This window comes from Pyrus communis, chromosome 1 (genome assembly GCF_041283825.1).
Source record: "Pyrus communis isolate YQ-2024b chromosome 1, ASM4128382v1, whole genome shotgun sequence".
In the NCBI taxonomy this organism is placed as follows: Eukaryota; Viridiplantae; Streptophyta; class Magnoliopsida; order Rosales; family Rosaceae; genus Pyrus; species Pyrus communis.
In genome coordinates, this window is record NC_142565.1 from 11010076 (window position 1) to 11028604 (window position 18529).

The 18529-nt window shown below is 34.8% G+C and overlaps 1 protein-coding gene, 1 non-coding gene and 1 pseudogene across 2 annotated transcripts; 2 read left to right on the forward strand and 1 right to left on the reverse strand.

Moving 5' to 3' along the window:
- LOC137721617 (small nucleolar RNA Z279/snoR105/snoR108) lies at nt 1-108 on the reverse strand. Its single transcript, XR_011066687.2, has one exon. It is a non-coding gene; the product is annotated as a small nucleolar RNA Z279/snoR105/snoR108 (small nucleolar RNA).
- A 7187-nt stretch (nt 109-7295) lies between these two features.
- On the forward strand, nt 7296-10588 carry LOC137720590 (1-aminocyclopropane-1-carboxylate synthase 1). Its single transcript, XM_068459681.2, has 4 exons — nt 7296-7625; nt 7837-7968; nt 8067-8227; nt 9222-10588. The coding sequence occupies exons 1-4, from the start codon at nt 7455-7457 to the stop codon at nt 10243-10245; spliced, it is 1488 nt and encodes a 495-aa protein (XP_068315782.1). The 5' UTR covers nt 7296-7454; the 3' UTR covers nt 10246-10588.
- A 6707-nt stretch (nt 10589-17295) lies between these two features.
- On the forward strand, nt 17296-18280 carry LOC137719797 (uncharacterized; annotated as a pseudogene).
- Nucleotides 18281-18529: the final 249 nt, after the last annotated feature.

An 18529-nucleotide genomic window follows, 5' to 3' on the forward strand; every position in this document is an offset into this window, starting at 1 on the left:
GGGATCAAATGGTATAAGAGGGGATTGCACAATTGTCGTAACAGGCTTTGGGGCGGACACCCATCTCTCGCATTTTCATTTGCGAATTATGACCACTTATCACATACCATTTATGCCTGAAGGATCATTCTCTACCATTTTCTAGAGTTTCAACTTTCTGTCAACCTCTATCCTCGAAACGAAGCCGTTTTTGGGCCTTTGAACCCCTTCTTGTCTGAATCAAACACCCCTAGAACCCAGAAATCTGGGGAGGGAGTGATGGAGGAAGAGGGAGTGACGGGAGGAGACAATCGGAAATCTAGGGAGAAGATCAGCAATCTGGGGAGGGAAGAGAGAAAAGTTCATCAAACAAAAAATGATTCTTTTCTTATCCGATTCAGTACCAAACCGGTTCAGTGCCAAACATAGTATAAATAATATGGTCATTAGTCCGATATTGCACCAAACGCCTGATTAATTTAGTCAGTACTATCCGGTGACTATTTATCCTATCCGACAGAAATAGTCAGTACAGTCCGAGCTGCCAAACGAGGCCTTAATGTATTGCTGAATCTTATTGAACTGGATCGAAAATTTTAGGGGTTTTAGATCTAATTGGTTGAGGTGATGGAACTGTTGCAGGGGCCCTACTGATCTTGAATGCTACAAAGCCGTGCTAAGGGATGATCAATGGTAACAAAACTTTGCAAGGTCATACAAGAAAGGTATATGATTTTGGGTCGGGGTCGCGTTGCCCCTGCTCTAGACTCGCTTCGTCCCGCAATTATCCTCTCCCCGCCTTGATCCTTGTTGTATGTATAAATTTTGGACCTACCCTATACTTATTCTGACCTGCGGGTACCGGACTCTTTTGCACGCCCTTATTAGCTCCCATATTTAGAACTTCATTGGTCATGAATTTCTCTTTAATATTTTGGCTTACAATGTAAACATTTCCATTAGAATCTAATAAAATCCACCCTTTAACCCCATAAAAAAAATTAAAAAAAAAAAAAAAAAAAAAAAAAACATGATCTTAATTTGTAAGTGTTTTTTTTTTTTTTTTTTTAAACAAACGATATTATCTACCTCACTGTTCTAAAAATCAGCTTAGGCGGCACCTAGGTGCTAGGTGGTGGAGGACCGATGCGATTTAGGCCAAAACAGGCAGAATAATCGGGTAGGGGCTTGGCAGGCAGATGACTAGGTGGGCTAGGAGATGGCTAGGCGGTTCTTTTGTTTTTAATTTATTTATTTTTTTATATAATTAACTTCAAGGGTTTTCTAACCTACTAAAAAAGAACCTAGATTATGAATTAGTGATTTTCAATTTTGGTTTTTGGTTTTTGGTTTTTGGTTTTGGGTTTTTCCTATTTTTACTGCATTAGTTTGTGAAGATGGCAATACCATGATGCCTTAAGTTTTAAGTTTTAACTTTTCCAAATTGTCAATATAATTATAATTTTTAATTTTTTAGAGTGTAAATAGACACTTATTTATATGTTATATAATAAACTTAATTAAAACAGCCTAGTTCACCTAGGCCCCCGCTTAGTTGCCTAGGATCTAGGCCCCAGCTCGCTGCCCGACAAACGCTTAACGTTTTGTAGAACCTTGTCTACACTAAAGGGTGGATAGGCTAAGCCTCACAATGGGCTACCAATGATGTGGTTCAACTTCACAATTACAAGTAAAGAGGAATACTACTAGACCGTAGTACTAAGTAGCTTAATTCTTAAGTTTAAGTATAACTAATCAGAAGAGGATCCTCTCCAGATCCACTTTTTGGGAATCCTAGGAATCCCCACATCCTAACCTTTCATCGTACATTGTGAGGCCAATTTTCGTCAGATACTACTTGTATTTTATTTTAAATAAAAAAGTCAAATGATTTCTAACCGCACGATACACAATGAATAGTTAAGATGTGAGAATCCCTAGGATCCTCACAAAGTAGATCTGGATGGGATCCAATTCCTAACTAATCATTGTGCACCCATTTGGCTTGTATTCCCATGTTTGGAATCTGCTACTAACTCATTTAAACCCAACAAGATCCACTTTGGGTCCTTTTGGTGAGAATTCTAGGAATCCGTGAATCATGTCTCTTCATCATACATCGTATGATTAATTTTTGTTAAATACTGTTTGTGTTTAATTTTAAATAAATATTTAAAATAATTTCGAACTATATAATATACGATGAATATATACAATTCACGAATTTTTAAAATCCTCACAAAGAGAATCTAGCAAGGATTCGGATTCCATTCAAACCATTATAAGGAAGGTTAATTAATGAAATGCCATGTACTTAGTTGCCTTTTTATGGCCGAATTTATCCACAGTCCATGACATTGTGCTTTCTTTATGTCAAATCACAATTAAACAATACCGTCGCCACAACAATGGTGCTTAAAAAATTATAATTATTTTGCACGTACCACCATACTGAGGATTTTGTTTGGTGCATACATGCCTCGTCAGCATGCTTAGGGCAAGCAACATGCACAAGATAGTTCACAGATGATGATTCTTTCCGGATCTTCTTTATAAAGATCTTCAAATTCTAGTCATTCATCGTAAATCGTATAATCAATTTTTGTTAAGCACTATTTATATTTAATTTTAAATAAAAAAATCAAAATAATTTCTGGTCTCACAACGTACGATGAATGATTAAAATATAAGGATCTCTAGGATCCTCACAATTTGGATCTGAATGGGATCCAAATCCATAGTTCACTATTGTGGTCAGCCAAATATGACTGTTGCTTGTTGAGATTGAATTTCACATTAGAAAAGAGAAATTTTATGTCTTTATAAGTAGTTGGGCTGCTCCATAAATTTTGTCAATTAGTTTTATAGTGGAATCTCAACTTTCTTCATGATATTAGATCAGACTGTTCCATATGTGAATCCCAAAGTCTACATGTGCTCTCTGGCGTTTGATTTATGTTGTCTACGTTTTAAGCTTGAAACTCATCACATGTGAAGAGACATGTTGAAATTAAATCCAACATCGAAAAAATGATGGAGATATTTCATGTGCTTATAGTAGTTGAACTACTCCCCATATTACCATTTAATTATATACTATAACTTCGACTTTCTTTGCTGCTGATTCTAGTGAAAAATATTATTGAAGTGTGTTGGTAAGTGGATACTTTCCTACCATAATGGACATCTCTTAAAAGTATGAACACTTATAGCATCTCTAAATTATATTTTCTATCTTAGAGCTAAAGCTAAAAATGTCAAAAATTAATTTTAAGAGCTCTCTAAATTTTTTTACAGTAATTATACTTCATACTTTAGAGAGTTATAATGACTATAAGCTAATATAATTTGAATATAGTTGTTTAATATATTAATAAACAATCGCCATTAATTATAAAAACTAGAGACACTAGGAGTCATCTTCTCTCTTAGGAGCTTTAGAGGATTCCATATCTCAAGTATAAAAGGATAATGAGCATGTTTAAGTTGATTTTTTTGACCTTCTTGAAGTTTAGTTAGGGAGCTCAGTAGAGATTATCATAATCTGATCAATGCAAGTTAGACCGCTAATTAGAATCGAATTAATATTCTTAAACTTCATTAGTTATGGTACAATTACATTCTGTTTGGATGAGAAAATTTAAAATTACTAAAGAATTTTAAAATGACAGAAATTGAACTAACGGAATTTTATTTTGTAGAATTGGTGAATTTCTTGCTTGACGAACTTAAAAGAACAATGAAAATTCAATACATAATTTGTTATTTTTAAACACCCATTCATAAAAACTTGAAAATGACACCTATTTACATGGAATATAAACTTGGAAATTGGAGGTCCCAAATTCCAAATTATTTTTTTCCATGTTGAAAGTCTAAAGGGGGTGTAGTCAAATTTGGATTTGATGGTATTTTAATAGACTTTAAAATCCGAGTGTAGTCAATTAGAAGTTTGAAGGTGGTATTTAAAATATTTTAAAATCAGGGTGTGGTCAAATCATGATTTGAGAGGATTTAAATAATACATCCAAATCCATAGGTAGTCAATTAAAATTTTAAAAAGTCCGTACAAATCTAAGTGTAGTATGAATGTCCAAGATTTGCTGGAATTTTGATGGATTTAAGGGTGGGTGGTATAAATACCAAATGTCATCAACAATCCAACCCTGCCCCTTCTGATTTCTTTTCACTCCAAACCATAGAAGATGAATTGTCCTAGCATGAGTTCCAAGCATTCCCCGCTAAACTTGCATTTCGCATTTTTACTGTATTTTTTTTTGCATTTGGTTTGTTCCTCTGGGAAGATGACTAACAGTTGTATCCTTATGTTTTTATCTTTATGTTGTTTTGCTTTATAATTCGTGATCTTCTTAATCCACTTCTCATTTGCAAATTTTTTTGGGGTGTCGAAAAGAATTTAAATTATCAAAACTGTAATAATTTTTTGGTGGGTTAGATGAATGCAATTGAAAAAATTTTGGTTTTTCGTTTTGATCTGGATTCAATACGTGAAAATGGCAATTGGGTTTGTTTTTGTTTAATCAGAAAGTGGAAAGAAATTGTTTTACCGGAATTCCCTTTACTGGTTTGGTGAACTAGGGTTATGCAATTTTGTCCTACTAGCTATTTGTTTAAATGCCTCAAAGAAGTATCTGACGAATTGGCTGATTTTTTTTCCTCCACTTTTCGTCTAATGAAGTCTCTTTTGGTTTTAATTGCTTTTCGTATAATTTATGTAATGTTGTGGCAATTTTTGACATGAATTTGATGATACTGAGGCTTTGGGTCAATATGTTATGAGATGTGATTCGATAAAAATTGGGGAAGAAATATATTAATTAGCCACTTCTAACTTTGATAAAAATCCATGAAAAAAGTCCACACAAATCCTAAGAAATCCATGAAAGAAGTTCATACAATCCATAGAAATCTATAATGGAAATTCATATAAATCTTTCAAAATCCATATTTAATTTTAGAATCTATTAAAATCCTTTAAAATCTGTTCTTTAACAAAATCTATTAAAATCCTATGAAATCCAAATTGACTACACTCACATAAATTTTTATGTTTATGAATCTAAACAAATGAATCAGTGCATGTCAATTTATAAATTCTGACTTTTATCAAAATTTCAAGTTTATTTCCTTCGTTCAAACATAGTCTTAGAGTATTAAAATGAATTTTGGTTTTTCTAACACTATATTTGGATGAAGAAATTTAAGATTACTAAAAAAAATTTAGAATGACGGAAATTGAAATGACGAGATTTTATTTTCTAAAATTTGTGAATTTTCTTGTTTGGTTAACCTAAAAGAACAATGGAATTGAATACGAAATTTGTTATTTTTAAACTCTCAATCATAGAAATTGAAAAATGTCACCTATTTACATGAAATTTAAACTTGGGAATTGAGGGTCCCAAATTCCAAATTTTTTTTTTCCACGTGGAAATTCTAAATTTCTATGTTTATGAATTCAAACAAGGAAATTGGTGTATGTCAATTTATAAATTCATACTTTTATCCAAATTCTAAGTTTATTTCCCTCATCCAAACATAGTGTAATGGAATTACAAAACGGATAAATGGTCTTATTAAAGAGATGTGGGTACAGCAGGTGTGTGATTAGATTTTATAATAAAAACTTTTGATGCAATTTGTAGTAAAACCATTCAATTATATGTTGTATCTTATTTCATCGTTGATTACATAAACTCATATTTGAATGTATACATTTCGATAGTCTCAGAAATATAATGTAACATAATGTTTAAAAGTGTGATACGGAAATGATTTGAGTGAATGATTCGAAAGGTAGTTAAGTAACATAAAAAGTTGAAATTATACTATTATACAGCAAACCAATACATACGTATAACAATGAAAATTAGTAATATCTCAAGTACCTAGCTACGTACAGTCATGCAAACCAATACATACGTTAGCAAATGTGAAAGGGATGCTTCAAATCAATGACTAATACGAGTGAGTGTTTGCGCTAAAGTCAAAATACACAATCATCGCCTTTAGTTGGTGCTATACCACTTCCGGGGTGTATGTTTTATCTTTTAAATCTAAAATTTGAAATTTGTACCACCCTTATAGAGTAATAAGAAGCAACCTTCTCCACCCTCCCACAGTACACAAACCACCTTTTTGATTTGCTTGGCTTTTCGGTACTACCAGAGACCACCGCGTGAAATATTACAACAAAAGGTTAGGGGGCCGGAAAGTACATTTTCTGAGATGTCCTCACTTCTCATCAGCTATTTTTGGCAGGATCATGATATAAGTCGGTTTTCCAACTATTTATGAGGTATTTAATTGCATTCCCATTTGAGTACACGAGGGATTTAATTAGTAATTTTAGAAAAGATGGCAAAGTAATGCAATGGAGCACATTAACGTGGAGACCAAATTAGTATCTCACAAAGCAACCGTGGAGGAAAAGGAAACCTCAAGGAAATAGTAATACCCTTTAGATTTGAAGTCCTAATAATGTGTGAGTCTTGTGCATTTACTACTCTTGGTGCACAAGTCCAAAACCGACCAAATTCCAAAGTTCTAACTTCTAACTATATGCTTTCAGTCAGCACCAAAATCTTCATTCTTTCTTCCATGGTGCTTCGGGGAAGCTTCATTCCTAGAAACATAACACATCCATTGAAGAAAAAATTAACACAAAAGCAAATACCTAACTAATAGAAAAATGAAAAACAACTTTTTATATACATAAAAAGAACCATCAATGATGTGTCTGTATACATGTTAGTATTTTATTTATTAGAAACAAATGAAGTTGAGATAAGCCCTTATTTGATTAAATGATATATTGTTGTGTGATGATAGAGAAATGCTATGGAGATTCAATTTGTAGATAAAATTTGCAAACCAAATGATGTATCACCAATAGAAAATGAGTATGTTTATCAACAATTAAGTAATAATTCAATCACTAACTTTCATGTCATTTAGTTTATAAAATTTTAATTACAAATTTAATCTCCTTAACATTATTTGTTACAATATTACCGTGTGGCATGTCAATTGAGAAAAAAGTGATGAGTTATAGGAATGTTTCATGAAAGGTGATGTATGAGGACCACCAAGAGGTACACTGCCGGTGTACACGTGGCTGTGCAAGTTTTTACATGCTTGATGGTTCGATATGATGTACAACACGCAAGCAATTACGACTCATTGACCAACGCTGGCACAATTAAATTCTGTTATTTCCTTTCTTATGGGTCGGTTTTTCTACATTTGAATTTTGAAGTGGACTTTTCAATCAAATTTTGCTTCCTGTGCAGCTTGCCATTCAATCTTCTACTGCCTATAAATCTACAATTGCCTTACCCTTTGCTTCACACTTCATTGTTTAAAAAACATAAGCACTACTGTCGTTCCAGACTTCCAGTAGTATAATCATTCCCTCCAGCTATATAGCTTGTGTGTTCTTTGGCACCAAGAAAATGGCCTCATCTGCAAGTGAGAATCGCTTACTGTTATCCAGGATTGCAACCAATGAAAAACATGGTGAGAACTCGCCGTACTTCGACGGATGGAAGGCGTACGATCAAAACCCATTTCACCTAACTGAAAATCCTGAAGGAGTTATCCAGATGGGTCTGGCAGAAAATCAGGTTTGCACTACGTTATTTTTCTTCTTCCCGTTTTAGTTTTTTTCAGTTATAAGGTGATTAAGGGGGCGAGGGATTTTGAAGTCGGACAAAATATTCACTACCACTTGAGCTACAAGCCTCAACTGTGACTATGTTGTATTATACATAATTACGTTAGAGTTAAGAAGAAATTAAGCTAACAAAATGCATGGTTTTACTTTGTCTGTTTCAGCTTTCCTTCGACTTGGTTGAAGAGTGGATTAGAAAAAATCCCAAAGCCTCTATTTGCACTGCTGAAGGAATTGAGAAGTTCAGAAGCGTGGCCAATTTTCAAGACTATCATGGCTTACCAGAGTTCAGACAGGTATACATACACATATGCATGCATGGCATGGTCCATGGAAATCAATTATTCAGTAATTGCCATTATAATCAACTTGCATGATCTTAATTATTTTTCAGGCCATTGCTACGTTCATGTCGAAAGCAAGAGGTGGTAGAGTCACATTTGATCCTCATCGCGTAGTTATGAGTGGAGGAGCCACCGGAGCAAATGAGCTGGTCATGTTCTGTTTGGCCAACCGCGGCGATGCTTTCCTTATCCCCTCACCGTACTATCCAGCGTACGTGATGCTTCTTCTATGTCTTTCATTTCACATATTGTTTTTTAATTATTTACGTTTACGTACGTACGTTGCTAATTAATTATATACCGTGCCGAATAGTTGAGTACTTAATTTCCCAATTAGCACTATTTTTCTTTTCAAGCGTTTGGTTGACTACGCGTGTTTTAATTTGTACAAAAAATACAGTAGTAGGTTTAAGAATTTGGTAGAAAGAAACTTGTGGAGTCCAAGTCATGGACTTGACCACAGGGGTTTTGAAATCCTTAAGATAAATATATTTGGGTTTTTATATTGAAGGTCAACAGATTTGGTCCAACTGAGATAGAGAGAGTTGTAATATTTTCTTTACTTTTTTAAATAATGTTTTGGTCACAGAATTTTTCATATCTGAAACGCGTGTTTAGAATCATAATCAAGTATAAATAAGGATTATAGTTCAATAAATTCGGTTGAGATCACATACTTTTCTTTTATATTTATAGAAAGGTTTCTAATTTTGAATCTCACTCACACTTACTCATCATTCTATACTTAGCCCTAACGATCACATACAGTATTGTTAATGTATATCATAAGAACTAGTTAAGACTTTTAACTCCATAGTTGAAATTTACTATAAGATCAAGCCATACGCATCAATCCTCAACTATACATTCACATTGGATGATAATTCAAATCAGATTAGTCTGTGTAGTTACAACTGGATGTTTAGGCAAAACTCCAACTTCGTTTCCTTCTAAGATTTAATTGTTTAAAGTCTTAATCTTTATACCGTAATGTTAAAATTCTCTAATTAGCTTCAATTTCCGTTCTCATATAGTGCTTACCAAACTTGATATGCTCAGTGGGCTAGTCTCATTTTCATATATCCATATGTACAAATTATGAAGAAATTGCTAGTTACAAGTCACCAAGCTAATTTAGAAGCTTAATATATGGATTGAATTAGTTTCATTAATAATTAATTAACATTTGATGTGTCTAATTGCAGATTTTACCGAGACCTCGGATGGAGAACTGGAGTCCAAATTGTCCCGGTCGATTGTGATAGCTCCAACAATTTCAAAATAACCAAGGAAGCACTGGAAGCAGCTTATGAAAAAGCCCAAAACAACAACATCAATGTCAAGGGCTTGATCATAACAAACCCATCAAATCCATTAGGCACAACCCTAGACAAAGACACACTTGAAAGCCTTGTCACATTTATAAACCAAAAGAACATTCACTTGGTTTGTGATGAAATCTATGCAGCCACAGTCTTCAGCTCCCCAAAATTCACATGCATCACCGAGGTTATACAAAACATGAATTGCAACCCCAACCTAATCCACATTGTCTACAGTTTGTCCAAGGACATGGGGTTCCCGGGATTGAGAGTCGGCATCGTTTACTCCTACAACGATGACGTGGTGAACATTGGCCGAAAAATGTCAAGTTTTGGGCTGGTCTCATCCCAAACTCAGCACATGCTTGCGTCCATGCTTTCGGACGAAGATTTTGTCGAGAAGTTCCTCACCACAAGCGCAAAAAGGCTCGCAAAGAGGCACGGGGTCTTCACTGATGGGCTTGAGGAAGTGGGAATCAACTGCTTGAAGAGCAATGCCGGCCTTTTCTGTTGGATGGACTTAAGGAGGCTATTGAAAGATCAAACGTTTGATGGCGAAATGGTGTTGTGGCGTGTAATCGTTAATGAAGTGAAGCTCAACGTTTCTCCGGGCTCTTCGTTTAAATGTGTCGAGCCTGGTTGGTTTAGGGTTTGCTTCGCCAACATGGATGATGACACAGTGGAAGTTGCACTCAAAAGGATTAGGGCATTTGTAGGGCAAGGAAAGAAAGCTCAAGAACAAGCACAAGTGAAAAGTCCTAAGAAGCGTTGGCAGAGCAATCTAAGGCTGAGCTTTTCATCATCATCCAGAAGGTTTGAGCAGGAAGGTGTTAGTGTTATGTCACCACGTATGATGTCTCCTCATTCACCAATGCCTCACTCACCTCTCCTTCGAGCTACGACTTAAAGAGTATTGGGGACCTATACTCTAGTGTGTGCAATTAATTAAGGGTACTAGAAAATAATTACTGAGGTTGAATATGTTTTTAATTTCGTTTTGGACGTGCTCATGATAATTTTGCCCATTATAATTACTTTGGATGCTGATTAATGCAGCTCTCAAAGGTTTTTTTAATGGGTTGTCGTCCATGTTTTCCTTCAAAATGTCTATCAGTACTATTCACGCTAATCCTCTCTATTGAGGCCTTAATATGCTTGTAGGACTCCCCATTGTATCAAGCACTGTTTTTCTTGTGACTTTGAAAGCTGAACTATACATATAAATAACGTAAATTATACTTGTATCTCTATTCTCTAATGTGTTTCTTCAATATTAGGGTGGATTATTGAAAATTAATTAGTCGAATGCTGGATGTTTTGGCTTCATTGTAGCAGATGGAACCTAAATATTAAACATGAGGCATTATTAAGAATAAGAAAAACTAATGAGAAAGATTTGAAAACTTTGAGTTTTAATGATAAAGACAAAATAAATGTTAAAATGAATAGTACCAGGATTGACATTTTAGTGTAAAAATATGATTTTTCGTTAAAATAAACAGTACCGGAAGTTTTTTGTTAAAGTTTCCGTACACATATGACAATCCAACAACCTATCCGTGTCCCAGGCGCTTCTGTATCCATCATCATCATCAGAGAATGTGTGTGTGTGTGTGTGTGTGTGTGTGTACGTGTATTATATGATGAGCATGCTGCGTGTGTAATTGATCCTCACAATACACGATGACTCAATTTGAGAAATTCCAAGTCAAAATGACTCATAGCACAATGTTAAAACTGATGAGATCATCACATACCATAACCAATAAACTTATATATGATAATAGATATATATACACAAACACACAAACAAATTAATTTGATTAAACTCATCTACATAATGAGTATGAGACGGTTATGGCACTATATTATAATTTGTTTATAAGTTAACTTATTTTCAATTTTAAATTAAAGGAGACTTTGTACGCCTTAGTATATCAATATCAATGTCATATATTTCCATGTTAATTTTTTTATAAAAGTAACAACTTATGAAATATATAACTCCCCATTTTATGGGATATTCTTTCTTCTTTTTTATTTTATTGAAAATATGGGATATTATTTAAAACTCACAATTTGTAAGATGTAAAAACTAATCTCACCCTTTATAGTTCACAATATCAAAAAATGTACTCACCCCTACACGTTATCCGTGTCAAAAGAATGTAGCAATCTGATTTTTGTTAAAAAAAAAATCTACCAATTTCAATATCGAAAGGAAAAAAATGTTAAGTACCCACAAAATGTACTTGCAGCTGATGCGAGAATTTATACGCACACAAATTAACCCTCTTTTCGTCAAATTGTAGTATATGTATAAGTAGGGATCGTTCTGGACCGGGGATTAGGAGGGATTGTTAATCACTTGGATTTGACTCAAAAACGTAAAAACACAAAATAAATGTATTTCTAACTAATCTAACACTTTAAAATAAATGGGGGATTGGTTTTGGATGAATTTAAACTAAAACAGAAACTTGGAATTAAAACAGATTCTAAAAACGAAATTAATGAAATAGAATGATGAAAAACTAGTTAGAGAGTTCCTTATCCACACATGAACATAAGCATATAATTTGACTCCCAGTTATGACTTCAACAAACGATGAATGACAATGCTCCAAGTTAATTAGGTCCGCTTAAATTAACCTTCAGAGTTCCCTAGATTCATTGGATTGAATGGGATACGCATTACAACCAAATTATTCCTAATCAAAGTCTCTCACATGGAATACGCATGATAGAGACATTCAACAAAGATCATTAAGTTCAACGGAAATCATAAACATCGACTAGGCATTCATAACTATGGGATACGCATGTTAATCCAGCCTAGGGTTTACTAAACACAATCGTGACTAGCGATTTTTACTACTCATGAATATAAGTTCATAACGATTAGGTGAAATTCCCTTATATCCTAGCATCAAGTTTTAGGCATGCAAATTAAGTGTCGACCCTCAACCCACATACATAAACAAGTTCTTAATCAAAACAGAAAAGTAACCCACATCTAAAGTTCATGAATTCATAACTGGAGTAAATCAAATCATAACCAACATATGTCCATGGCTTCAAATTCGCCTCTAACTAAAAAAAGAAATTAGTTTCACATGTTTAACATAATTGAACAACAAGTTAAATTAAACATGAAAACAGAAACAAGAAAAGAAAGAACAAATGGATGGAATTGAATGGATGGAAAGTTAGCTACGGGGTTCATCTCCACATAAGTTATACTTGCATAATAAAACGATTTCCAATTGCATTTCAACAAATCATTAATTCTCAACGCCCCGGGTCAATTAGGTCCGCTTAAATTAACCGTCAAGTTTTCCTTAAGTTAATGAATTGGATGGGTTAGCGCAACGCAATTCACAACATTCTCCAAAAGTCCTTTACGTGAAAAGCACAATAAAGATACAATCAAAGATCATTAAGCATCATGAAAACTTTAAGTGTTGACGAGGCATTCGTTACTATGGAATACGCATGAAACTTATGCCAAGAATTCATTTAACGCGATTGTTTATAAGCAACCTCCACTACTTGTGAATATAAGTTCGTAACTATTAGGTGAAACTCACTTATATTCTAGCGTCATATTCATTCAAACGGTTAAACAAATTGAATCCACAACTTATGAAACGCAATTAGAATTAATCAAATCAAAATGCAAGCATAAACATATATTTCGAATCACCCCCTAGCTAAAGGGGGTTTAGTTTATTATAACTTTGAAATCAAAGAAATACCTAAACATTCCAACAACTCAAACTTGAATTGTATGAACGTTTAGGCACTCTTCTCTTCCATTCCTCATACGTACAAACAAAGAGAATTGAATTTAAACATTGAAATCAAAGAAACACCTAAACATTCCAACAACTCAAACTTGAATTGTATGAACGTTTAGGCACTCTTCTCTTCCTCGTTGTTGTAGCACAAGGTCTAAGGATAGTTTGATGGTGTGAATGGTTTGGGGAGTGGTGTTTGGATTAATAGGGAAGAGATGGAAATGGATGAGGAGTGGTGTAAGGGGGACTCACGGTTTTGGATTCTAAGGGGAAGTGTTTGTGTTAGTTGTGGTGTGAGAAATGGAGAGATGGAGTGGGGAGTGAATGAATGCCAAATGAATGAAGTGTGTGTGGTTTATATAGGGAGAGAGTGGGTGAGAATGTGGCTGCAATTGGGACCCCACGGCATTGAAGGTTTTGGGTGCATGTGTTTGGTGAAATTGTTTGTTGGGAAAAGCTTTGTGAATTAGGTGGATTGTAGGTGGGTTGTAGGTGGGTTGTAGGTGGGTTATGATGATGTTTTGTAATTGCATGTGTGTGAATGTGATAGCTAAGGTGAATTATATGTGGAATAAAGATGGAGAAGGTGGTGTAATGATGCATGGTTGTAGTTTAAGGTGTTGAATATGGATTTGCATGGCTTTTGAAGTGATTGTGGGTTTTGGAATTGGAAGGAAATGCATGGCCTTGGGGTTGGTTTAAGAGAGAATGGGCTAGGCCCTTTGTTTTATGTCCAAAGTGAAAATAAGGCCTTCAAATTCGTCCAAACTTTGGCTCCATGGATAAGCTATCCAATCCATGCCCAAAAATGCTCCAAATAGCCTCAAAATGCACTTTCTTGCTCCCTAGGCCCTTAGAACCTACAAACACACGAAAATAGCTTAAAGTACTAAAATAACTAAAGAAACATAACGTAAATGCACGAGAACAAGCCATTTAAGTCGCATGAATATGCTCCTATCAAATATTTGTTGTAAGTTTTAACCCTTTTGAGCCTTTTCAAGCTTATTTTCTTTGTTAACCCCTTGTTCTTAAAGGATAGTGAAGCATGACTTAGAATGAACTCCTTTTGATCAATATACTGCAGAAAATAAGTGTGGGGAAAGATAATAGGGCACGGCCAAAGAATGAAATAAAGAAAAAATTGTTGAAAAGAAAAAAAAAAAAGAGAGTTGAAAAAAATAAGTGAGAATGATCTCACAAGCATTGGTTATTGAAGGAAGGGTCCAAAAGAGTGAATTTGACCCTAGTTGTTGCATGAATCTTCCCTTGTGTTTAAAAGTTGATTTCTGCCATTAAAAGTGAGTTTAAGTGTCAATTTCATCACTTCGCTTCCTATTACTTTAAGAACCTTTGTTTTACTTTACCTTTCTTTGTTAAACCATTACCCTTAGCCCCGTTACAACCCTCAACTTCTATCTTGATGTTATGTATTCAATATGTGGAGTTTGAATGAATTGGGCATGAGTTCTAGTATTTGGAACTATAATGAAATGCATTCCAAGTAGCAACCAAGCAAAGAATGATGAGATCATGCAACGACTTTTAGAAAACAAGAAATCACAGATTTATACTCTCCAAAGAACGTTATAGGCTCAAGTCTCACAAGGATGTAGCTTTAGTTTAAGTTCCTTCGTTCACGCATGTTACAAAAACAGATTTTCTCTTTGTAATTACATGCGAATTCATAAGCTATAACCATAACCAAGCATAAACCAAAGCATAAATCATCTTCCAGTCATGTTTACAACATTCTATAATAGTCATGTAATTTAAAACTAAATCCTCATCATTGTGTTGGAAGGTACCCTAAGACACAAACACACAAAAACGACTCAAAACACTCTTTTTAGGCTTTTCAAAACATATTTTTCAAATTTTTATGTGATTTTCGGAGTTATAAAAACAAAACATAATAAAACACTCTAAAACAACTTAAAAACACCTTAAAACAGCATGGAACAACATTTGAAGTAATGGGTGATAAAATCCCACGAATTTGCATTAAATATACTTAGTTAGCAGCCTGATTTGGAGTACATATCAAATTTTAAAATCTTGGGTGCAATAAATGATTTTAAAAATTAGGGTACAAATAAAAGTTTTAAGTTTAAAAAAATGGCAAAAAAGAAATTAAATATATGAGTACAAATTAAGATTAAAAAGAGAATAAGTACAAATTAAAAAATGAATACAAATTAAAAATGTTATAAATTAAAAATAATGTTATAAACATTCCTAGTTTAAGTATGTTTTGTAAATCCTAGATTAGATTTTATTCTAGTTATCCTTTCCTATTTTATCTTGTATTCCTTGGGGAAGAAGGAATATCTTCTCTCCTTCTATTACTATAAATAAAGGCACAATGTAGGAGAGATAACAATACACACATTCCTCTACAATTCTACAAACACATCTCTCTCTCTCTCTTCTCCTTGCAGCCGGCCCTCTCTCCTTGTCTGATAAAATAGACCAAAACACGTTATCAACACGCTCCTACCGCTGCGCTTAGGAATCTGACGTTGAAGAATTTTTCTGCATCAAACCAGTTCCTCCATATCATCACGCAACCAGGTTCGTTCAAAACAACGATTTTTATCTCGATATTTTTGCAGCCTTGATAGCATGAACATTCATCACGATGCATGACTCAACTTTACGTTTTACGAATTTTAGATTCTACATAAATTGTGTATACCTCATAGTCATAATTGTTGAATTATGTGAATTTGATATTTGCCATGAATTGCATCAAATATATTTGTATATGCATCAAATTGAATTCAATTAACATATTATTGTTTTACATATGCATATAATTAAATTGAATATGCATATAATTGAATTATGTATGAATTGAAAAAAAAAAAAAAAAAAACAATTTTTTGTGATTGGGAATCACGGTTTGGGTTTTTTGAACCCATGACCTTGCGCCTTCAACCAAGCCTAAAGCTGGGATGGCCACACTGAGTCCCAAAGCCGGAGCCGAAGACTCCAAGACTGAAAACCCAGCGACCCCAACGTCTTTCATGGTGTCTTCCCCAATCGCAGGATGGCCTGTAGCCCATCCTCACAACTCGGGTCACCATGTTTGACTGCCTGAAGCTCGTCATCGACACCAATTAACCGAGATTCTCGAATCTCGTCGGAATTTATCTAAATCCGATTCGAATTTCTAGGGTTTTACATCGAATGTCGAGATTTTTTTTCAAATTTCTGTTCATATTTGAAGTATTTGACGACCCATGGACTCACCCCAAGCATCGTTGTCCCAAAGCCAACCACCTAATGCGGCGCCGTGAACCAAACCCGGTGTTTTCCCCAGCCAATCACACCCAGCATGGTTGGGATGTATGACCCGCAGCCCTTTAGGCCCTTTCTCGGCCTAACCCTCAAACCTCAATCTGTTTTTGGCCTGCATCTTACAGCCCATAACATTTATTTTGGCCCAATTTTCCCCAGCCTACATATATAAAAACAGAAAAGAAAAAAAAAACAAGACAAAATAAATTTTGTTTTGGGCTCGCCTGCAGCGACCCGTATGTTTTTTTCTCTGGGCATGCCTGCAGCAACTTAACCCTATGTCCTGTCTCTCCCCGTAGGCTTGCAGCCTAGACCCGAGATCCCTAGCCCAATTTTGGGGTCTAGGAAGCATGGCACCCATTTTATTAAGCCACCTTGTGGGCTTATGCATTTCTTTTGGGCCCCGAGTTTTATTCACCTAATTATTTTAGGCCCAATGGGTTTTATATTTTTTCACCCGCACTTTAATTTGGTCTGAAGTCCAAATAATTAAAATTCAATTATAATTGTAAACCTAAATTTTATATTTTTGAATATTCTTGTTGCGTATTTGTTTGCATATATATATATATATATATATATATATATATATATATATTTGTGTTTGCCTGCAGGAATATATGAACCTGAAGTTCATAATTATTTTGAAACCTGAAGTTTCTTATAAACATGCGTTGTTTGAAAACCTAAAGTTTTTCATTTAAACACATCACCCATGAAAACCCGAAGTTTTTTCATGCAAAATTAAACCAAATCATGTCTATTAGAGCCTGTATGTTCTACTCCTACATGAATAGATTGATTTTTCTCCATTACACTGACCACATCTTGTCCATCTATTTTGTGATAGGAACATGTCGAATTTGAACAAACTCGACTTTACCACTTTGGAGGTCTCTGGAATGAACTACCTCAAGTGGGTCCAAGATGTAAAGCTCTACCTCACTGCAACGAACTTGCGTCCTGCTATTGAAAAAGAAACGGACGAGCCTATTGGCGAAGCTGAAAAACCCACTGCTATGATCTTCATCCGAAGACATATTCATGATGCTCTGCAAACTGAATATCTTGTTGAGGAGGATCCACGTGCATTATGGGTTGCTTTGGCTGATCGTTTTGATCACCAAAATGATACATTCTTGCCTGAAGCAAGACACAATTGGCAGCACTTGCGCTTCCAAGACTTTAAGTCTGTGAATGAATATAATTCTGAAGTTTGTCGAATCCGATCACTTCTCATGTTTTGCAATGAAACTTTGACTGAAGAGGATCTCCTAGAGAATACTTATTCGACTTTCTCTGCTTCTAATATTGTCATGCATCTACAATATAAAGCTCAGAAGTTCACTAAGTTCTCGGATTTGATCTCTGTTTTACTTCTCGCTGAAAAGCAAAGCCAGTTGTTGATGAAGAATCATCAAGCTAGACCTACTGGGGCAACTGTTGTGCCTGAAGCACATTATAGCACCAACTAACACCCAAAACGCCAAAAGAGGTGTGGTAGGAGCGGCCAGAAGCCATCCCACCAAGGTCAACAGAGTCAAAGCCCATCTAAGGGAGGAAACAAAGCCCAGAAACAACCAAACCTCACCCCTCCCCAAGGCCCCGAACTTCAAGAATAAGGGCAAAACACCTGAAACCATGGATGCGGACATGTGCTATCACTATGGTTCAAAGGACCATTGGTCCCGTGTTTGCCGAACTCCCAAGAAGGTTATAGATGAATATCATTCTCATCGTAAGAATTTTGAATCAAACTTCATGCAAGTGGACGAATCAGAGACTACAAAGATGGAGGTTTCTGATTTTCAGGAGGATACCACTCCTATGGAAGATTAGAATCTTAGACATAGACTTATTTTTAGTTCAGATAAGACAAATAGGGCCGAAGTCCACCTAGTGGCCGAACCCCTCCTTTGTTTTTGGTTGATTTTTGAACAATTTTCCTTTTATATTTGGATTATTAGTTGGTGATTTGTTTTGGATATTAAGTTTTTAATCCTTGGATAAATGAAATTATTTTGAATTGATATTTGTTTTCAAAACTTTTATGCATGTGACCAATTCAAATTAATTTTTCATTCTAGG